General features: G+C 40.9%; 1 protein-coding gene across 4 annotated transcripts in view; it reads left to right on the forward strand.

Moving 5' to 3' along the window:
• Nucleotides 1-2,429: 2,429 nt before the first annotated feature.
• Nucleotides 2,430-24,050, forward strand: part of slka (STE20-like kinase a) — a 59,741-nt gene continuing 38,120 nt past the window's right edge. For 3 of the 4 annotated variants that reach the window (XM_034184198.1, XM_034184201.1, XM_034184200.1), the window contains exons 1-8: nucleotides 2,430-2,976; nucleotides 10,944-11,108; nucleotides 17,700-17,748; nucleotides 18,394-18,543; nucleotides 21,607-21,679; nucleotides 22,804-22,998; nucleotides 23,238-23,319; nucleotides 23,487-23,618. In XM_034184198.1, the coding sequence (XP_034040089.1) occupies nucleotides 2,827-2,976; nucleotides 10,944-11,108; nucleotides 17,700-17,748; nucleotides 18,394-18,543; nucleotides 21,607-21,679; nucleotides 22,804-22,998; nucleotides 23,238-23,319; nucleotides 23,487-23,618 (996 nt within the window). In that variant the 5' untranslated portion in view covers nucleotides 2,430-2,826. The remainder of the gene's footprint in view (nucleotides 2,977-10,943; nucleotides 11,109-17,699; nucleotides 17,749-18,393; nucleotides 18,544-21,606; nucleotides 21,680-22,803; nucleotides 22,999-23,237; nucleotides 23,320-23,486; nucleotides 23,619-24,050) is intronic. The other variant, XM_034184199.1, reaches the window with a different exon arrangement.

Below are 24,050 nucleotides of genomic sequence, written 5' to 3' on the forward strand. Positions count from 1 at the left end.
TGTCTCACTTTTGGAGGTGAATGCTAGCATCACCTGTTTTTTTTTAACTTTTGCCATAAAATGTAGTGTAACTAACTAATGTTATCTACTGAAAGCTAACATATGGCTTACTTGACATTAGCTAGCTTAGTCCCTCTACGCTCCCAGCCGCTGTCATTGTATCACTCGGAAAAGAACCAATTACTCCAACTCATAATTACTTTTCAAAACCCTCAAAACACTAAATTAAGTGATTTCTTTCAAACCTATAAACCTGTAACCTATAGGTTATAGGTTTATAGGTGTTCAAGTACAATACCAAGTACAAATACCAAGTACAAATACCATACAAATTACATTCTGTGATACAATTACCACAGAATGTAATTTGTATGGTTTCAACACTCAAAATCTTGAATGAATCAATTACTTCACACTTTTTTGTTTTGTTTTGAAGCAGTAACAAATGAAACAATTGCTTCAAAGGTTTAATTGTTCTGAATTGTTCAAAGCACAATAACAGTAAACAACACATGATGACAAAAACTGCACAGACTCACAGTTTGTGTGAAGATGGTGTTTGTATTTGGGGTTAAATCGTTCATTAGCTTCTTGAAAATTCAGCAACAGAGTATTTTTATATTTAAGTGTAATTTGATGGAGCTCTAAAGTAAATGTTTTTAATTCTAATTGAGCATTTCACGTTGAAAAAAGAAAAAAATAATAAAGTTCTTAATTAGTTTTTATAACGAGTGTGACTTGTGGAAACCGCTGCATTGCAGATTATGATCATCCTTATTTACGAAATCGTTCATATTTTTGAATTAGGTAAAATTATCTACATTATTATTTTATTGGATGTTTTAAAAGAACTTTTAATTTTTTTTTTCTGCTTGTTTATGACGACACGGATGTGCCCATGCGTGGTCCAGCCGAGGGGCCGAGTCCGTCCTGCCGAAAACGGATTGAGGAAACTGCTAACTGTCGTCAAGTTCGCTGCACACAGTCCAAATCACGCCGGAAAACGTTACATTTAACCTTCAACTTAAAATAATTCACTGCACCAACCAAAACTGACAGAAACGAGCAGAGTATAATTAATAAATATCATGGTCATACACCACCCGGGGAATTATTCACTTTTAGGCAAACATTAGGCACTTGAATTTGACACTGACAGCAACCGACAGCCAGTGGAGTTCAATTAAAAGTGGGGGGAACATGTGTCCTTTAGGGTTTTTGATAACCAGATGAGCCACCATGTTCTTGATCATCTGTAAGGACTTCACCGTGCAAGCTGGGATGCCCATTGGAAGAGTGTTACACTAGTAAGGTGAGAGAGAACCATAGTCTGTACCAGGAACTGGGTGGCATATTGAGTTAGTTGCAACCTGATTTTCTTTATGATAGTGTGAAGCAGCTTGGCTGGAAGACAGGGGAAAGATGGTCTGAGAAGGATGTCATCAGTCGGGGCACCTAGGTTTCTTGCTGCTCTGTTTGGGGTGAAAGATAGAGAGGCAATATTCACATTGCTACTGTGATGTCTCGATTGTTTGGCTGGGAAGCCCAGAAGTTCAGCCTTAGAAAAATTTAGTTTAAGGCTGTGTTCCTGCATCCAAGAGGATATATCTGACAATCTGAGATATGTGCTGAGACCATGGGGTCATTTGGCAGAAATGATAGTGCTGTGTATCATCTGCATAGCAGTGATATAAGAAGCCATCATAGTGGAGAATCAGACCCAGGGAGGTGGTGTATAAGGCAAAGAGAAAGGGCCCCAGCACTGAGCTTTGGGGCACCCTCTGGAGAGGCAGGGAGATGCAGACAAGTTTCCTATCCATGATGCACTGAATGAATACCCAGTGAAATAAGAATTAAACCCAGAATGAAAATATTAAACAAGTCAATGCATTAACCCAGTTAAGTGTCGATCTTTATCGGTTATATTTGTGTAAACAATACCGAATGGCACAGTCGTAGCCAGGGGGTGTGGAATTTGGATTTATGTTCTGTGCCTAACGATGGCAGAAAACAAACAGGCTTTTTGAAAATTTGAAGCAAATGATCCATTGCTAAAGATACGTACATCCTTCAAACAATTGTTTCATTTCAATTGTTGTTCCAAAGTACTCAAAACACAAAAATTTAACAGTTGTTTCAGAAAAATTATTCTTTCAAATCTTTTTTTAACTTTATGTCCAATTATGAGCCAAGTGTGGAATGAAGGAAGAAGAAATTTAAAAAAACGTAAATGCAAAGCCAGGTACCATGAATTAAAATTACAAACAGATTTTAATAGCGGAAAAAAATGTTTTTGCTAATAAACATATTCGTCAACATCTTTCATTTGCACAACAAAGCTTCATTTTAACCTCTTTGGCTTTACTCTAGTTTTAATTTGAAGGGGCTTAACGGAAGCATACAAATTAAGTCTAAGTAACTTCACTGTGGTGGTCCGTTAACTTCTCTGTGGTCATCCAACCGAAACATGAAGTCTGCTGCTTAACGGGTTTTCTTCTGGCAGCCGTTGAAAATAACGCCTCGTTAACGAATCACTAAGGAGAGGTGATATGATTAACGCTTTGCTGCTGTGTGACCGTTCAACTGTTCGACCCGGAAACGTCAAACTCTGTTTCCCTCTGCGTCCTGTTAACGTTAGCTGGGATGTGACCGTTGAATAACTGCCGTCGGTTGGTTGAAGTCGCCGTTGATCTTAGTCTCGTAGCTGAATGGCTACAGTACAAGCTAACGGCCGCATGTTGGTTTTATTTCGGTGAGCGTTTGAACTCCACGAACCGGTACATCCGGAAATAAGGAGACAACAGCATCTGCGGCGCTGTAGTTAAGATGTCCTTCTTCAATTTGCGAAAGATATTCAAGTTAGGACCGGATAGGAAGAAGAAACAGTACGAACATGTACACAGAGATGTCAATCCAGAAGAAATTTGGGAGATAATTGGAGAACTTGGAGATGGAGCATTTGGAAAAGTCTACAAGGTAAAATATTTTTAAATTAACACATCTCTCGTGAATTACTTAAATGTGTCATGTTTACAACTTTTAATAAGGATATGTCCAAAATTCGTAACCGGAAATGCCCAAATGGTGGTAGGAAGAATTAAAAAAACAATAATTTGCCCATCTGTAAGAAATAACATTATGTCCCTGTTGCTTTAAATGGAAAGAAGCTATGATGGCTGACCACACCCCTTTTGCCTTCTGCCATAGACTGGGCGTGTCTCACAGTGCCAACAGCAGTCCAGTTCTCCATCCGAAGTGTGTGCTTTAGTACTTACCACCCACCTGTTAATAATAATAATAATAGGGGGACAGTCCGTTCATACTATGCACCTGTCCGTTGGCCTGGATGTTAACTGTTCTGCGCATACCAAATTAGCTGAAAATAATTCATGATGTATATTTGTACAATACCGCAGTCCTTTGGATGCAGTTATCTTTTCATGTACGTCTGCTGTTGTCTTTGAATTTTCCCTGGAAGTTATTTGGTTACTAGGCTCCAGCTGCATCATGGGATAGCGTAGTGTAGTCCGTTTGCAAACTAGAGGCAGTAAATCATTCAAGTACTGTTTGACTACTTCTACTAAATGCCTCAGAGCTGTCCCTAAGAAATGGAATAGCAGCAAAGTGCCATCATGTTACAATCTTAGTGTCATCATGCTGATTTTTCAAATTTTGGGTGTTCCCTTTCTGTTTTTCTGGGTAATCTTTGCTTAAATTTATCGAAATTCATTGGTTTGCAGCTGTTCGGTGTGCAGAGTCTGACGCAACACCAGCTGCAAGACATTGCATAACTAAAAGGAAGAATGTTGATCATAATGAATTTTCTCAGTGACCGTACCGGCGCCTACAGCTCATAATAGACAATAGCTGAATACTGAAGAGACGAAGAATGGCTGTGGTAAACCCTGATGTGAATAAAGGGACCATTATGATGCTTATAAAATAATTGCGGAAAAGAATTTTAGCTTGTAAAAGAAGTTATTTTTTGCTTTTTCTTGATGGTGGTAGGAGAAGTGATGGCGTCCTCTGGCTCAGGGTGGTAAACGCACTCGGAGCAGACTACTTGTCTGTCAAGCTCTTGCATCGACGTCAAAAATCAAGAGGAAAACAAACATAGAGGGACTTTATTTAAAACACCTCCACCTGCATTTACTCACAAGCAGATTCCAGGATAAGAATTTAAATATTTCTCGACGTTGTCTTCTAAAAAAAAAAAGGGCATCTTATGTGGATAACAGTTTTTCGGCAGGTTGTGAAAGTACGCAACTGGTCAGATTAAAAGACTTCATATTTACTCAGTGTGCTGCTTTGTAAAGTTTCCCTTCTGCTGCTACATTGACTAGCTCCTTACACCGGTTATGCGCATGCACCATGTCTTCATGTCCATTTTTTTGTGGGAGCGTTACAGCACCACATACAGGCCTGGCATATATACTGCACCATTTTCAGTGGATTTGTGTGTACGCAGATACTTGAACCGGTGCCGTGTTTACGTAACAGTTTTTGAAAATAACCAAAAAAAAGAATGTATCTGTTTTTGTATAGTCAAAACCTTTGTAACTTTAAGGAAGATGTAAAGCTGAAATTGCAGAAAATGGCTTCCGTTGGTATTTGAAAAAAGCAAAATGCTAGAGCTGCTCCCGACGAAGCCCCCATCCACCACGCACACAGCACAACCTAACCTAACCTGACCTCTAGCTCCATCGTGGTCTAAATTTCTGGGGAGAGCCCTATGCCTACTGAGTATTCGGGCACCCTATGGATTATGATGTACTACTTTTTGTCTACTGCGTAGCACGCTGGTATGTGCATTTGAATGTCGCGCATCACAGATTCTACCTTATTTTACAATGAAACGTTATGTAATAAATGTAAGAGCTAGTAAATGTAAGATGGGTAATGTCAGTTGATAAGTTATTTCTTACTTCAAAATCCCACAATGCTAACAGATACCTCTTTTAAGACAGTTATTACTTTCTGATAGGTGTGCTGAATATGTCCGGCCATTTAGGATTGTAAATATGCCCTTGGCATTCCGTTGACTTGGATTTGGCCTTTCTGACATTGAATGTGGTGAAGGCGTGGTTCACTTCCAGAGTAAACGTGGCCTCTCAACTGCTAAACTGGATTGTTTAAAGAGTCTGTGCTGGATCACAATAGGACACACAGAAAGGCAATGAAAATAATCACAGCGTATGTGTTTTATATAGAATTTTTTTTTTTTTAAATAAACTGTGACAGGTGAACAGTTCTGTAAATTTGCTGAATTCATGCTGACACTCAGTGACCAGTGGCTCATATTTGTATTACAAAGAGTTGCGTAGAGATATTTAAGAAAGGGCTGTAATGTACTTAACTACGGTAAGTCAGAGGGCAAATTTCCTCCATTATCATCTTTTCACACACCAGATTAAAAGAACATATGATGAAGACGAACCCTATTAACATCTGGTGAACTTTATTTTTGCACAAGATCAAACAAAAGGCCAACTTTGTTTTGCCTATGTAATATCTCATAGACGTGTCTGCCACCTGCTGGATGGATACTGGATGCTGGTTAAGTGTGATTTAAAAAAAAAAAATTAAAAGAACTGTGGTTGAACTGGCATATATAATTTGTGTGATTCATGAACACTCGTGAGGGACTCTAGTTATAATTTGCAAGGAACATTATTATTTCAGAAATCAAAGATTCGAACCACTGTAAAAAGTCATTGTGTTTCTGTTAAAGGTGTTAATATTTGGAATAAGTTCCCGGTTAACATAAAATCACTCTGTAACTTGGTTGGCTTTAAAAGACTCTAAGAAAGTTATTTAATTACTTGCTATAGCATGATGAATTAGGTTTATCGATTTTAAATGGTAAATGGACTGCATTTATATCGCGCTTTTCCATCTGCATCAGATGCTCAAAGCATTTTACACATCAATGCCTCACTTTCACCCCGATGTCAGACTGCTGCCGTGCAAGGCGCCCACTACACACCGGGAGCAACTAGGGGATTAAGGAACTTGCCCAAGGGCCCTTAAGTCCCTTTCACACCAGGCCCACTTCGAGTTGTTTCGTGCGGTGTCATGACGACGCCACGCGGATGCAACCTAGTGCCGAGACAATGTAGCTCAATGCCACAACACCGTGATGGACACAAAGGACAAGGCAAATGGAACGCCAAAAATTAAATGCGTTTAATTTTTTCTGCATTGAGCACAGGACGCAGAAAGGAAGTGGTTTCAATGCAAGTCAGGGCAAAGCAACGGTACTCAACATGACTGAAAGCCACACCCACACAATACAACGTTACCCGATGCCAATTTATGATTTCTGCTGTGTTCCTTTGTTCCAGAAGTAAAAATCAGGCAGGATTGTTTTTATGCCATGTACACAATGCAGTAAAACTATATGCTGAAAGAGCTGCAGCTCCTCGCTCTTAAATTTTCTCACAACTGAGTTTAAATAAAGTCCATAAAAGTTCTGCTCACGGACTAATTGCCAGAGACAGGACATGTCCACATCCAGTAAAAAAAATCCGGACATCTCCAGTCCACTCACGGAAGATTCGTTCGCGTGCGCACATGTGAACAATTAAAAGAAAAAAAACTGGCTGGCTGCAGGCAGTTCCTCGCTCTCCCCTCAAACTCCCTCATAATTGTATTAAATAAAGGACAAAAAAGGGCATAAGTCCTGCTCACAGAGTGATTGCCAGAGACAGGACATGTCCACATCAAGTATAACTCCAGACATCTCCACATTTACTCACAGACGGTTCGTGCACAGTCTGCCTGCAGATCCTCCTCTGCGTTCTCACCTCCTCTCTGCTCCCCTGCTGCGCGCACCTGACACAGACATTCCTGCGTCGTCATGACCCAGCATGAAGCAACTCCAAGCAGACCTGGTGTGAAAGGTGCTTTAGTGATTTTCCGGTCAGACTGGGGTTTGAACGGAGGATCCTCTGGTCTCAAGCCCAACACTTAACCACTAGACCATCACCTCTCCTTTTTTGTTTTGTTTTTGGTGCTCTGCTGTTGTTTGTGTTTTGAAATTTTAGTTCAGTGATTAATTTATATTTTGTGTTATCATGAGTATATGTATATTTTTATATACATATGTATACATTTAATTTTTTTTTTTTTGTTAAAGGGTGTTTATAAGAGCTTTTGCTTCTGTCTGCACCCTTTCGGGCACATTGTTGGATTGTTTTCTTTGTGAGTTTTCTTTCTTATTTTGAGTCTGTGTGTGCCGAATAAAGTAAATCATTCATTCGTTAATTTATCCAACACTGGGTGCATTGCGTGCTCGTTGCGACACTCAAGTCATCGAAAAGTTAAGTTAGCAGTCACTGGAGGGAACACAATGTCCACTATATGGTTTAAATATGGGCTCAAATGTACAACAGATAATTTCATAAAGTGACAGCAAATTACCCATCTTGATGTGTGTGTGTGTGTTGCTCAAGCGCAGATGTTTGCGTGGTGCTTTAAGTGCAGGAAGAAGTGGTTCTTAGTTAAGTTTAGTGGAAATTAACTGAACGCGTGGCTCCATCTCAATTTGGAACTCGTCCTTGTTGAGAAGCTTTCTCTCCCTGCGCAGGTTGGAGCTCTAATCTTGCAGCTAATGGCCCAGAAATCTTCACTTACCAATTTACAAGATTGCATTATCTGATTAGCTAACGGTGATGAAAGCCAGAAGGCTGTGATGGCTTCTCAAGTTTTTAGATAAACAGAGACGGGGTTGTTTTGAGTAAAACAGTCGCGTGGTGTCATCAGTTATTTGGCAGCCTTGTGATGGCTGCCTTGTTTGGGCGCAGCCGGTAACTTGTGAATCAGCTGTTCGAGTGAAACGGACCGGGTCACGTGCACACCGCTGAGTGAAGCGTCACTCTAAGATGAGATGAGACTTCTTTTTTTTAATTGCTTGATGATGTGAACACGGTGCTCTTGTGTAATTCTGTTGTTTCAACATGTCTGTTTATTACATTCACATGACATTTAAACGGTTTCTTTAACGAAACGGTAAAGCTGAAGTTGTGTGAGAATAGTGTTGAGGTGTGAAGTTTTTACATGGTCAGGGTTATCTGTATAAATGTTGGAGCACCAACAAACATATTTTAAAGGTGTTGTACTGTGCAAAAGCCACCTTTGTGCAGACTTTAAAGCTACAGTGTGTAGGATTTAGTGTCATCTAGTGGTGAGGTTGTAGATTGCATTATTCTGTTGCCTGCCACAATTTTATTTGTTTATTTTGCTTATTTGGTGATTAAGATTTATGCTCCCTTGCTTTCTCTTGTGATAATCAATATGTATGATCCTCCATTACAGTAAAATGAGGCTTCTTGCTTTTAACCTGCACTAGCAACCAGTACATAGTGTACAGGGGAACAACCACTGATTCTGCTTCTTTTATTTCTTCTTATTTTCCAGTCTTCTGGCTGTGCTACAAAATAGGAAAAGTGGCGTACATATGTTCCTTTTGGGTACTGTATAAATATGGCGGCCCCCATGAGGAGGCCCACTCCCATATCGAAATGACGGGCTAATTCTAAGCTTATGAAAACTCATTAATTCTTTGTTACAGATCAGTTATGCACTATTGAACACATGGCTGTGCATGTTAGTTCTATTTATGCTAATAAACAACAGTAAATTGTACACACAGTAGCTTTCAGGTCAGATTTGCTTGAGGGTTCATGTTAAACAATAACGATCCACAGAGGCTGGTTTCAGCTATACTGCAATTTGAAAATGCAGTAGTCCCAGTATGAAGGTTACCTACCTGATGCTATGAGCTAGAAAAATAAACCAAGGTTATTCCACATAGTTAAGTTGATGTGCTAAAGCCTGTGTGTCATGGCAGAAGAGTTATGGCAATATTTGAGATATCTTTTTTTAAGAAAAAGTTTAGAGGAGGAAAGCCACTCAATATGCAAAACCTACTTTTGAAGAGTGGCTGCCATAACAGGAAATGTGTCACATCATAGGGGAACACCGCCTGTAGCTCTTTGTTGATTTCAGTTTAACAATAATTTAAATTTATGTTCTCAAGGACAAATAGTTTCATGTATTTGCTGTGCTAGAACGAAAATACTATGGGATAGTGTGGCAGATAAGGCTGCAACTAAGTATTATTAATATTTTGATTTATTTGCTTGAGTAATCAATTATTTGCGGGCCATAAAATATCAGTATTGTGTGAGCTGCACAAATGTAAACAAATCAACTATATGCTAAGCAAAATCTACATGGCTGCACAGAAGCACTGCCAGTATCCGTAGTTGTGTTCATGAAGTACTAGCAGAGCTAAGATATGGTCAGTGGTTTGCTGCTCTGATTGCTGAACACCAAGCAACTGGCATTCGCTGTTTCGTAGTTGTGAATCTCGCGCCATCTCATGGTCTGTGATTCACGCAAGAGGTCAGTTTCAGCAGAGTTCTGGTTCAGGGCACAAAACAATGTAAACAAATCATGTGAAACATGGACAAGACAACATTGGGGCACAGCAGAAGTACATCCCAGGTGCTACACCTCCTCTAGATAACCCTCTCAACTTGGGAGAATGTGTCATCATCATAATCACCCGTAAACTCGCTGAATTGACGTCACATATTCTCGCTAGCCATTCTTTACATGTGCTGTGAGACGCAGAACTCTGCTGGCGCTGCGGTGCCTGTTGGGAAGCACAGGGTGCCACCAGGGGGATTATGGGAAACATTGAAGGATTGAATTGAGTCCTGTTGAAAATGACCTTTGAAGAACCTTGCCTGGCACAGAGAGCAGTGTAATACCTTTGTTTGTTGTTGCAGTTCAGGTGGTCAGTCCTTCCATCCCAGAGGGTGACAAGAAGTCCTTTCTTCCAATCTGTTGGACTTAAAGCAGTCTCACAAACAGAAGCAAACTGTGCACGCAGCGCCATCAGAACAGCATTTCCACCTGTCTGTAGAAGTGCAGCCCTAGTACCACAGATTTCTGCAACTTTACCCATCCTCACATGATTCACCACCTTTTCAATCTCACCGAGATTCAGTGGTTCCAAACTGATTGGCAGATTATCCCTTAGAACTCTGGAAGTGGAGATGGCCGGTGCTGACTAGATGTCCTTTAATCATCACTAGAAGCTAAGGATGTCCTGTATTTTTTGTGCTATAAGCCGCAATTTCTTTGCTAGATTGGGAGGTCCTGCAACTTGTGCTCCAGTGCACCTTGTATGCAAAAAAGAAAAAAAGAACTATAAAAAAAAAAAAAAATCAGTGCGTTTTCAGTTCAGTGATGCAACTTATACTTTGGTACGTCTGGAAAAATGTCTATTGGTAATGACGTGTTGGCTGCACATCGGATCATAATGGTGTAAATACTAGTCGTTGGCCCCAACACGCCATCCCTCATTTTTTCCCCTAAGGAGATTGTGTTTGTATCCATAAACATCAAGTCCAAAGCTGGCCTTAAAATAGCTGCTCAGAAATGTGTTTGACAGAGGCGTGTGGTTTGAAAAACGCCAAGGACTTCACATTTGACCTTACAGTCAGCGTAAGAAAGCGAAAGCCCTGCGAAAAATGAGAGAAGATGAAGAGTATTGGTTGTGTACTGTAAATATTACATACTGCAGATGTTACTGTTGTCTTTATGTGTTTAAATATTTTCAGATATAGAACTTTTTCCCATGTCTATGAAATGTGTTACAGCGCTTTTATTCAGTGGGATTTTGTCTTCAGCTGCATCAGACATGAAACATGTCTGTGTTTATTGCTCTGGCTGCAAAATGGCTTTTGTCTTTAAATGAAATTCAACAGTGTTGCACTGGCAAAAGAAGCAAAAGTGAATTGCCATGTCAGAAATGCGCTGAATAGCACTCTCACCTGACAGAATGCTTCTCTTTGTTCGATTTCCTAATGTATGTATTTAGCGTTGTGAGACTGCACTCTGTAATTTCCCTCGTTTTGTCTTTGTTGCAGGCTCAGAACAAACAGAATGGGACTCTGGCCGCTGCCAAGGTTATTGACACAAAGACGGAGGATGAATTGGAGGATTATATGGTGGAGATTGATATTCTGGCCTCCTGCAACCACCATCACATCGTCAAGCTGCTGGATGCCTTCTATTTTGAAGGCAAACTCTGGGTAAGTGGGCGCCTGACTGATGGAACCACTTTAGGCTGTTTTGTTGGTCTTTAATTTGCAATAAATCCTCAGAATGGCCTCCAGGAATTCATAAACCAAAATGTAGAAATGATATATAATATGTTCCACCAAAACTTGCCCAGACGTGCACATACATCAGATTTACTTGCCTTGATACAAATTGTTTTTTATTAAATTGCCAAATAACTGCAATGGTTTAAGTTAAATAGTTCAGAAAATTAATGTGAATTAAGCGAGACAAATGGCTAACCTTTATGAATCCATATAGACTTGTCTAAACATTTAAGAAAAATTCTATTTTTTATTTTTAAATTGCAATTAATTGAAATAAATACAATTAATTCATTAATTGTTAATTATTAAACCACGTCAGATAAATACAATTAATTGTCTTATCTGACACGGTTCTTGACCTGCCCTGGGTGACCCTTATTGTCGAACCTTGGTGGTGTCATTGGGATTGCCACGATGAGGGTGGTGTTTGGCTTGCAGATTGTAAAATGCTGTATGCTTTTATGCAATTGTCCTGACAAACAAGTTAATTTTATTCCTTTGGTTTTTTTTTTTCACATAATGGAATGCCTCCATGTTTATGTCTGATATTTCACAAATTCTTCTGATTGTTTCTTCTTCATGGCAACAAGCGAAGTGATTCTAAAGACATTTGTTTGTTTTATGTCCTCGGCAGTGAGCGGACAGTTTAGTCACATTGTGCTTTTGAACACAGCCCAGAGGTTTTCCTTTGTATGAACCGACAGGTCCCCGAGCAGGAGGTGTCATGTGACTGTCCCTTGTGGAACGGTCACATCTATTGGAAGATAATGGAGTGGTTTTGGTGGCTGGAGAAAGTGGCTGTGAATAATTCAGGGCTGCACACAGGTTCTCTCTGTGGCTCAGTCTTGAAGCAGCGTGATAGATGTGTAACTGCCTTTGGTTTCAGTTAAAGGACAACTTCACTTTTTTATAGTCTGAGTCACATTAATTCACATTAAATCACAACAAAACTGCCTCAAGGCGCACCACACAAGTAAGGTCTAACCTTACCGACCCCTAGAGCAAGCACACAGGCGACAGTGGTAAGGAAAAACTCCCTTTGATTTCAGGAAGAAACCTCAAGCAGACCAGACTCAAAAGGGTGACCCTCTGCTTGGGCCATGCTACCAACACACTTGACAATACAAATATACACGAAATTTTGGGAGTCCATGCTGGTGTCCGAGGGGGAGGGGGGGATTGGGTCCACAGATCCCATGTATTTCATGACCATTACAGAAGGCGGCAACCACTCCCACTTCTGGATGGAGCCGCACCTCGGACAGAGAGAAAAAAATAGAATCAGGTGGCTGAAAGACAACAAATAAGGTATAATTTGTCAGCATTAAAGGTGCATTTACACATAGGCAGGATGCGTTACGAATGCCATATTTGTGTCATTCTTGGCACATTCCTGACATTCTTAATGTGACTTAACGTCTCTGAATAGGTTTCTTAATAGTGTGTGTTGGTGCGCGATATTCGTGATTTTCCTGGAACATGTTTTTGGCTGTCAAAAAATCTTCCACGAATGTCACACACCACCCTCATTTTGCCTCATGTCGTGGATGTCACAAGTGAGCTTGTTGATCCTTCTTGATTAGTGGTGATCCTTAATAGAGCGTGACAGCGTTCTTCTCTGACGTGCGGACAATTAAACCCTACTGCACCGCATTCAGTTTCATTGCTGCAGTATGCTGAAGGAGGACAGTGATGCCAAGTCAGCTTAAAGTTTCATTCCAATGATGGTCAGCGCGCTCCTGCAGGTGTTCTACCTGCTGCATGTGCCTGATGTTTGGGTAAACGAGTGAGACGAGAGCCACGTGGAGCCACACATCTGGCTCTTAGTCTCCTCCTCCTCTCTGCGCTACTCCATGGCACAGAGTCCAACTAAGCACACAGTCACAAAGTTATTCTGCTGTGGATTTTGAGGAGCAAACTGGAGCAATCTGAATTGTTCAGCAGCTGATGGATGTGTGTGTGTGTGTGTGTGTGTGTGTGTGTGTGTGTGTGTGTGTGTGTGTGTGTGTGTGTGTGTGTTAACGATGTGCTGTTACGCGCAATAGCGCGCAACAGCATGCAACAACACGGAACATTGTTCTTGACCGTGCGTAATGGTTCCTGATAATTCTCCAGCAACACGTGCCATTAATCGTAACGCAGTTCCTGAGGACACCTGACGCCTCTACCCCGAATCATCACATTTGTGATCAGCAGCCAAGAATGTAAACTTCGTGGCATTCATGACGTGCCGTCGTTATGTGTAAACGCACCATAAGCAACACGAAGACCAGAAGAAATACTAAGGTATTATTGAAACACTGTTAGCAATCAAACGTTTGAGTGCTTTTAAGCATTGTGTCATATGGGAAAAATCTCTTTTTCCTCAAATTGCTGAGAAGGAAATACATGATTATCAATAGGCTTACTGTAGTGCTGCTCTTATTGAGGTAAAACGGTTTGTTAGAGCCAAATTCAAACTGCTTTACATGATAATTAATACACCACAGACATGTCACTGCCTGCACACCTGGCACTATCAGGTTTTAATATATTCAAAGTTAAGCAGAGTGTGTTCTGATTGGATCTGGCTATAAGAGTTTCTGTGTATGTCTGTGTATGACTGGAATTATATCATGAAGGGCATCCGGAGTAAAACTTGTGTCAAATCTCAGATCTTCACTGAATGTACTGTGATGTTTCTGAGCCACTGTGGACAGCTGAAAGCAAAAAAAAAAAAAAAAAAAAAAACCAAAAAATTTTTATTGCATTCTTGTTTTTTTTTTTTTGTTTTCTTAATTGCCTACCATTGATACCTGTACTGTAAAACTTCCATTGAAGATTGAGCAGCCATCACATTATTTACCTCATCCCCCAGTGGGGGGGGTGTTGTTATGTAGTTCGGCTAATAGTGAATAGTGCTGTGTTCCATTTACCTCCTAAGCCATATATGAGAATGACGTCACACCCAAGGTCCAAATAAGCTAAACTAAAAGTACTCTACCAAAGAGACCTCATGGAAGAGAACAGACAGCTCAAAAGTTACATTCATGTTTTAGTTTGCTGTTGGGTTGGCAGTGCTTTGGAAACTCGTTATCAACATATAGGGGTGAGCCGATATGAGTGGCATCATCTGATAAACAACACTTTACATGGTATTTCACACATAAAAAAAACAAAACAAAACACAGCAACATGTCCACAGACAGCAGTAGGGTAGTAAAACATTAAAAAATTACAGCTTTTGCTACTCTTGTTGCCGGGAGCAGCCATGTTGGATTGTGAACTCTTGAGTATGTGGGAGTCATACATTTTGACGAGTTGGAATTGCAACTTCAGAGGGCATTCCTTGTGGGAGGGTAACTGGGAAACTCTGGCCTCAGAGTACCATTGGACATCATAAGTGTCACTTCCGCCATTGCTAGCTTACCATTGAGGCTCGCATGTTATATATTGTGCTTGTTTTGTTTATATCGCCTGGATTTTCTTTTTATTCCATTGTTTGCTACATATGTTCAATATGTTCGTAGTAAAGTTGATTACATAGCGTGATCCACACACAGCATCAGCAGTAATGCTGCAAAAGGTTTCTTGGGGAAAAATCATCAAAAGTGAGTCAAGCATTCAGAGACTTGATTGTTTACAATGTTTTAGTGGTACGAGGGTGTCAGTGGAGGTCTTTGATGAATAGTTTGAAATTTGTGCTTCATTGTAGGTCCTGTCAGAAGGAAATTAAATGCAGATCTAAAGTGAGTTTTCTGCAGAGGGTAAAATTGCTGTGCACAGCAGGAACAACCACATTGTTTTCTGTCTTTGTGTAATCGTTGAATCGAGAGTGGTACTCAGTTGCTGTTTGATCGATTTTTGCGCCTCGTCTTGTACTTTCCCTGCTAATGTTCTGGGAAAGCCATCGCAGATGAAATCCTGGTCAGATCCTCTACATTGACTTTTGCAGCAGAGTTCAGGTGCTGGTCAGTTTTGTAGGTCAATAACAGTATTATGAATTTATCTCATGCACTGCGACTTTGTGCACTTCAATGTGCACCATCTCCTGGTGGATCCACAGACTCCATTACCCGACAGCAGCTCACTCACGATGATTGTATTTCATTGAAAGCACGGTTGCTGTTGCAGTTTAAAATTGAACTTTTTTTATATATCGCAGATTAAAAGTCTGCAAGCTGAGGTGTTTTAGTTTGCAAAATATTGTAGATTTTAATGCACATTTTTTCCAATTAAATATGTTTATGGTTTCATGTTAAACATCCTACAGTTCGATGTCTTTGGGAGAAACTCCTCTGCTGTAAGTAAACAATTTAAGCCTGAAACATCTCATTTTGGACATCTGTGACTGTGTCACGGAGGCCATATCTGAATTTTGTTCTGTCCGAGACACACCCATTGACCCCACCCACTCAGTGTATGTGAGAAAGATGGGAGGGAGCCCTCCCTTTTAAATGGGAGGGGCGTGGCCAGCACCATCAGCTGGCACTTGATGCTCCCTTTGATTGCACATTGGAAGTCCTTAATCTAAATGTGTTCTGGTGCATCTGCTCTGGAAAAGGCCATTGAGCTCTTTTCTGCGATATTTTTCTGTTCTCCATCTTGGGTGGGTGACTATTACAAGTTTGAAAACCGTCACTGGACAGAGAACAACACCAAGGTCCACAACTTATTCTGTTTACTGCTCATTACGTGTGCCGCCACCTTGCTGAGTCATCAGATCGGTGACCCATTTTCCGACTTGGAATTCCAGCTGGAATGGTCGTGTGATTGCACTTTGAGTCCAACCTCCCCCCCCCCCCCCCCCCCCCTCCAAGTTATGAGTACAATTGAACACAGCATGGAAAACTATTGTAGCTTGATGAAAAGTTGGCTTTGTCAAATCAGGACCTTCAGCGTCCACTAGGGCGGTTTCCAGCCGAGTGTGAAGCATCCGGGATGAAAATCAGCACCTCCAAATCCGAGGCCATGGTTCTCGATCGGAAAAAGGTGCTTTGCCCTCTTCAGGTCGGTGGAGTGTCCTTGCCTCAAGTGGAGGAGTTTAAGTATCTCGGGGTCTTGTTCATGAGTGAGGGACTGATGGAGCATGAGATCGATAGATGGATCGGTGCAGCATCTGCAGTGATGCGTCGCGTATCGGACTGGTCGTGGTGAAGAGAGAGCTGAGTAGATGGGCAAAGCTCTCGATTTACCGATCGATCTATGTTCCGATCCTCACCTATTGTCAGAGATTTGGCTCATGACCGAAAGAACGGATCACGAGTACAGAGGCCGAGATGAGTTTCCTCCGCAGGGTGGCTGGGCGCTCCCTTAGAGATAGGGTGAGGAGCTCGGAGTGGAGCCGCTGCTCCTCCACGTTGAAAGGAGTCAGTTGAGGTGGCTCAGGCATCTTTTCCGGATGCCCCCTGGATGCCTCGCTGGAGAGGTGTTCCGGGCACGTCCCATTGGGAGGAGGCCCCGGGGAAGACCCAGGACACGCTGGAGGGACTACATCTGTCGGCTGGCTTAGGAACGCCTTGGGGTTCCCCCGGAGGAGCTGGGGGAGGTGTGTGTGGATCGGGAGGTCTGGGCGGCTTTGCTTGAGCTGCTGCCCCCGCGACCCGACTCTGGATAAAGCGGAAGAAAATGGATGGATGGATGAATAAGTGCTCAGTTTGATTATTTGGGCAGCACGGTGGATTAGTGGTAGCACTGTTGCTCACAGCAAGAAAGGTCCTGGGATCAATTCCCACTTGTGGCCTTTCTGTGTGGAGTTTGCATGTTCTCCCTGTGTTGCGTGGGTTCCTTCCAAGTGCTATGGTTTCATCACATCCAAAGACATGCAAGTAGGTGAATTGGAAATTGTAGAGCTGTCAAGGTCTCTCTTGTAAAAGAGATCTCGATCTCAATGGGACTAACCTGGTTAAGTTAAATTGCGTCACTCTGGAAATCTGGAAATAGACCAGTGGAATCAGTGTGTATGGCAGGCTGGGGGCGTGGCCGTTGACGATGGACAGTGTAATCAACCCAATCAGCCCAACCCTACTATCTGTTTTGAAGGCACCAGAGGACCGATATTGGCTACAAAAGGTGTCATAATATGTCCCATGTAAAAAAAAAAAATAAATTGGAACATTAAGTTGTTTTGGCCCAAGGTTGTGCGTTGTTGAATAAGAATATTTAACATCACAGATCATATCTGATGAGAAAATAACAGCAAAAATTCCGGTCAGTGTCTGCAGCCAGAATCTAACAACCAGAATGTGTACTAATGTTTTGTGCCTACAAAGATTAAAACATCATTATTTATTTATTTTATTTTATTTTGTTTGTTCCTGAAATGGAAAAGCAGTCTCCCCCGGGGTTGCTCGGTATAGTCTTCAGTGTTTGATGGATTGGCTTCTTGGAGAGTAATGATAATAGAGTAGGTGTGCTGGTGTTATAAACATACTGCTCGCGTATCTTGGCTGACTCGCTCCTTTCATTCAGTGTTGTTGTAAATTTATTAAAAGCCCTTCCTGCCTTTTTCCACTTAGCTGTGTTCTGCCGTTGCAGATTCTGATAGAGTTCTGTGCCGGCGGCGCGGTGGATGCCATCATGCTGGGTAAGTCCCACACTGGCACTTCATTGACGGAAACAGAAACTCACTAGAAACTTCTGGTACTTTCTCTTTGCTCCATTTTCCAGTGCCAGCTCCCTTTTCTTCCATCCAGAAGTCTCCTCTGTGGATTTTTTTTCTCTCGCTCTCTTTTTTCCACCACTCTGGCTGGTCTGAAAGCCATTCCAAGCTTGTAATTATGTAGCTAAATTTCAAGGAGTGGTTCCTGCACTTATAACGCCTGTTGTTCTTTTTGTGTCATTTTCAGCAAGCAACTTAACACCCTTATCAATGTGTGAATTGCAGTTATACAGGACCGTGGTCATTTCTCACAAGTTTTGGGGTTTGATGATTAGAACTGCGAGGGTACTGAAGATTCTCATCTGTCCTCTGACTCACCTGTAACACATTGCTGCCAACCACACTCATGTAGTCATACACGCTGGCTCAAATAAGGATGGATTTTATGTCCTACTGTTGCTATTGGATACCATCATGTCATACTTTTCATTTTAAGATGTTCAGATGCCCCATTTACAGCAAAAAGTGTATCATATAGACTGTGATAAGGAATGTTTTACAGGAAAATGTGTAACTTCCAAAATGTGCAGATTGTTTAATGAGTGCATATGTATGCATGTGCATTAACAGAACTGGAAAGACCTTTGACCGAGCCCCAAATCCGTGTGGTGTGCAAGCAGACGTTGGAGGCTTTAATCTACCTGCACGAGAACAAGATCATCCACAGAGACTTGAAAGCTGGGAACATCCTTCTCTCTCTGGATGGAGAAGTGAAACTGGGTAAACAAAAAAAACAAACAAAAAAAATATGTTGCACAAGCGAGCAAAAAATCTCTTAATTTAGTAAAACGTCGTGCCTTGGAAAAATAGCCAAGGATTTTTTTTTTCTCAGGTCAGGATCCTCATGTTGTGTTCTGCCTAAACGCTTTGACTTAACTGTATGTATTAATGGAGTACTTCAAACTGATATTCACACCATTTTTGGTATTACTTTTATTATTTATCAGTTTGCCATAAATTCATCATAAAATGGCACTAGTATCTTGAAGTTAGGCGCACTCATATTTATGTTGTCTTTAATCTAATACAATTGCAAAAACTGCAACATAACCATTTTGGGTCCAGGGTATAATTGGCTGTTTTTGGCTAATTTTGGTTTTACCTTCATAATGTACTTTTCCTTGTTTTGGTGTCATATATTTTTTTTTTTTTTCAGCACAACCTCACCTGTGTGACTGTACAGTTTTTCTTTCATTCTAACATACTATATTAACACAATGAACCTAAATTCACACAAAACCATAAAATCTGAATAGATAAAAGTTTGCTTTTTTTACTGTGAAAACCACAAGCATGTTTAACAAGCTATTTTTTACCTGAGGCCATCAAATATGGCCATCGGGTATTATGAAAGCTTTTTGTCCATCCGTCCATCTGTTTGTGCTCAGCTTACGTCCAGTCCTATTACTGCCAGACTCTTGAAATTCACAGAAAAAAATGATTTGGGCACCGACCTTGGACAAGTTCAACCTTGATGTATTTTAAGAGATTTAAAAAGTCACATTCTGTTTCAATGTGATCCATTTTGTGTTTGAGTGATGCAGGTGACAGCCAATCAGAGTAGAGCTACACCATGAGGTCACTCGCTGGTCTCTTCAAAACTGCTTCATTTTGTGTGTTTATATACGTTTCTCATATATTATGTAAAAGCTAGTGAGAAATTAACACTTCTAAAACTTAAACTGCTGTTTTTGTAACCTGATAACACCTCTGGAAGGATTTACAAACTATTTAGCGGACGTTAGCGTGGTGACATCACAGGCTGCTAGCTAGGTGTAAATTCTGTTGTGTTTGTGTGTAAATGTAACCTGTTTGTCATATATTATGTAAAAGCTAGTGAGAAATAAACACTTCTAAAACTGAAAATACTGTTTTTGTAACCTGATAACACCTCTGGAGTGATAACTTAAAGCTAACTTGCTATGGGTTAAATTTGTCTTAAGACCTGCAAATGCACAAGGGCTGATTTGCACAACTTCTGCGCTTGTCAAAAGCTCATGCAAACATACATGCAAAACCTCCTACAGGTGGTATTAAAACATAAATATTGTTTATGATTGATTAATTGATTGATAGTGGGCTTTATTGAACATGTGAAAATTGTACAAAAGAATATGATTTTAATAATTGAACAACTGCAAATTATAAAGAGCACAATGCTCATATGGCCAAGGGTATTTTAGCATTGCATTATATTTATAACTTAGAAAGCAAATATAAATTGTAAATTTCAAAAACGTATGTACAAATGTAGCAAACAACAAAGCTATATACAGCTATTTACATTAAATATATTTGATCAAGGGTTGAAGCCAATAGCTGCTCCTCAATCTGGATCTATACAAAAATTTAATCAGCTCCTTCCTCATCAGATTTAATCCTCTTAAGATATCCTGCACAGACACTGCCAGTATTAACTTGCATTCTGTGATTATAATGGAATTTTTTTAGAGCCCATGGATGAGTGTATCCCAGGGGGCCAATGCCTACTTAAACCCAGCCCTGCATTAGCCCACACATTAACATGAAGTAAACATCTTTGTTCTTCAGTGATGGAGTGACACTTGTTTATGTTTGGATCAGGGACTGTCGCCTTAATGTACTTGCGTTGGAGCAGTTGTGTAGAACAATAACTTGCCGGCCACGCTAAGCCTCCCTGCGGGACTTTAAAAGCTAAGTAGGCATAAAAACCCAATTAGCACAGTCAATTGTTTTTAGATTTGCCATCAGTGCCGTAGCAACCAGCTGAACGTTGTCATTACGGGGATGATTTGGGAGCAGCGGTGTGTTTACATTGACAAACGAGTGAGTCGGGGGGATTTTACTCAGCACCTGATTGAAAACATGATGTGTGGCTTCAAGAGGTAGTTGGTATGCCAATGTCACTCATCAACGATGTGATCATGTGCCACGCTACAGCTTTGTGAAATGCATTCCACACAGTGACCCGGATTGTAACATTGAGGAAAAAATTTGAAAATGAACTCTTGCTGAAAAACCAAAAAAAAAAAAAAAAAAATCACTATTAAAGAGGTCATATAGAGCAAAAGCAGTAATCCCACAGTATAATACTGTCACTGTCCCAAAAGTGACAAGTACCGTAATACTAACTTTAGGTCATGTCATCCACCCTGAGCTTTAAGCATGTAAGAAAGATTAGCATTCTGTCATTTTGCTTATCTCCAGGGAAATATTATTGCTTTGAAATGGTTGGAGGATTCATGTTGTCCGTGTAGCATCCATAGCTGCAGGTTCTTTGATGTTTCATGTTCTGTAGGCAGAGGGTCATGACTCAGCCAGGTGCACGGCAGTTATCATCTAGCCTGACAACCGGCCCCAAAATGGGCCAGATACTGGCCTATCTCTCCTAGCCTGTGATTGATTGGCAGCTGAGATGCTGACGTCAACCTCACTTTGGTGTTGCGCGAGCGCTGCTCTCCTATTGGTCGTTTAGGAGTGGGAAATCTCACTCCAAGATTCAGGCCAGTACACGGCCCAGTTCATAGCCGGGCCGGTTCTTGGGCTAATTATCAGTCACCAGCTAGTTGATGAGTGATCAGTTAGGAGGGGTGTTAGGTAGCTGCTCAGGAATGATGGAAAACAAAAGAATCTTGATCTCCCCCCCCAAAACCTTGGTGGTCGTATTTGAAAGAATTCTGTTGTATTCTTATTCTATTCTATTGAATTCTTTTTAGAATTGCGTTGTAGCTGTAGATATTGTTTTCTGTTGTTATTCTTAACACAGATATGGTCTTTAATTTAATGTGTGTTTTCTGCTTTCAGCCGACTTTGGTGTGTCTGCTAAAAATACCAAGACGTTACAGAGAAGAGATTCCTTCATCGGCACTCCGTATTGGTGAGTTGCCCTCCTTTCCTTCTGATAATTGAGCATAGATCATTGTTTTTCTACGTGATGTTGCGAAAGCTGTTGTGGAATTGTGTGGCAACGGAAAACGCCAAGTTTAAAGCACTTATTGTTGGATGCAAGTGACGTCATGTAGGTTTTCTGAAGAGAGACTGTGAAGTTCAGACACTGCGGCTCTGGATGTTGCCATTTTGGTCGTGCTTAACTCCTCCTGCCTGCAGGCCTTCCCATAAATGTACAAAGAGGTGGTGCATGGGCAAGACCATTAGGACAAACAAAGTTCAAGTTCTGAAATAAGTCAAGCTACTGCTAACAGGCTAACTTTGGTTCAGGTGTTTAACACATTTTTGTGGACTGGGAGTCAGATTTTATAACGGAAGGCTTGTATGTAGGTATTAAAACCTTTGATGGGCGTATTGCACCATCACTTCACCCAATGTTATCATTACCTTCTAATTTGTGCTAACCTAATGCTTCAAGTACTAACATATTAATTAAATATTAAAATTTCACTCAGTGGAAATACTGGAGCACCACCACCTTCTTTAATAGTCCATTTGTAAAATTAACTGCACAGAAATCTATATTCTCTCAAGTATTTGTCATTGAATTTTCAGAAAGGACATTCATTAGACTCGAATGGGTCCAGTCCACAACAGCTAGCGTCCACTGCTAGTGGCATGCAGCTGTCGCTCAGAGCGACCATGGCTGTAATTATTTATAACATTGTTTTAAAATAGCTTAAACTGATCGAGTTATGAACACAATCCCCCACCCCCCCAAAAGTTGGACCTTTTAACTTGGGTTTTAATCTAACGTGACTCGCTTTTCAAGACAGCCTCAAGTGGCCATTTAGGACACTGCAAGATTTGGCACTTCCATATCAGCTTCATTTATAAAGACTGGAGGTTGGGGCTTGGTTGCATGACAGAATCTTAAAATGGTTACTGGGCTTTTAGATCCCACACTTGCAGCATTATTTTATGTGAAGGCTGTGAGGAAGGCAGCGTTATTTTAAGGATTAAGAAAGTGAATGGATGCAGTCACATGGAATCTGTTTTTTTTATTATTATTTTTTTTTATGGCCAATTATAAGATGACCTCTGATGTTGCAGGATGGCCCCAGAGGTGGTGATGTGTGAAACATCGAAGGACCGTCCATATGACTACAAGGCAGACATCTGGTCCCTGGGAGTAACCCTGATCGAGCTGGCACAGATTGAGCCGCCCAACCACGAGATGAATCCCATGAGAGTGCTGTTGAAAATAGCCAAGTCCGAGCCACCCACCCTGATGCATCCCTCCCGCTGGTGAGCTGGTGCACCGCTGATAAATGCAGATATGGCTGCAGAGCATGTTGACGTATTTCAGGTGCTTAATATGTGGAAGTGGAGTGGTTTGTAAAAAGCTTATCTGAATGGCTAGAAGAGCAAGAACGGCGTTATTCTTACTCCACAACAAAAAACCCAAGAATTCCAGTCTTTCCTCTGTATCAAAAACAAATTGCACCTACTACAACCTGATTCTTATTTTTATCTGCTCTTGAAAGGTCGCCAGAATTCAGCGACTTCCTGCGGAAAGCACTTGATAAGAATGTGGACAATAGGTGGGGTTCAGTACAACTTCTTCAGGTGAGCTGACCTAGTTTGAGTCCACAGTGTGCTTCAGGAACACACCATTCTGCTACTTTAGAACAAGAAAAACTATAAACAAAATATTAAGTATTATTTTGAAGTTACCATTTTCTGTTTTGATGTTGGACCTGATATTTGCTTCTGTTTTGATCTCGCCCACGTAGCATCCGTTTGTCAGCAGTGTCACTGATAGCAAACCTCTCAGGGAGTTGATCGCCGAGGCCAAAGCAGAAGTTACAGAGGAGATAGAGGAAGGCAAAGAGGAGGAGGAAGAGGAAGAGCCTGATGTCCCGCTGGTATTGATCCCTTTTAGATTTGAAACAGATATTTTTCTATCCCATCACAATGTGCAGAATATGATATCATGTTTACATCTGTCTCAGTGTGTGGACACATTCTTGTAAACTCAGTGATGCATTCAATACTTACTATCTGTACATAATATATACAGATGCACACACTGAGAAGTAGAACTTATTTTCACAGTGTGGGTACAGTTGTGCTCAAAAGTTTACATGCCCTGGCAGAATTTTAGATTTTTTTTGCCCATTTTTCAGATAATATGAATGATAACACAAACAAAAATCACTTGTGGTTAGTGGTTGTGTGAAGCCATTTATTGCCAAACAACTGTTTACTCTTTTTAAATCATAATGACAACAGAAACTACCCAAATGACCCTGATCAAAAGTTTACATATTCCAGTTCTTAATACAGTGTATTGCCCC

Source organism: Thalassophryne amazonica, chromosome 13 (genome assembly GCF_902500255.1).
Source record: "Thalassophryne amazonica chromosome 13, fThaAma1.1, whole genome shotgun sequence".
In the NCBI taxonomy this organism is placed as follows: domain Eukaryota; kingdom Metazoa; phylum Chordata; class Actinopteri; order Batrachoidiformes; family Batrachoididae; genus Thalassophryne; species Thalassophryne amazonica.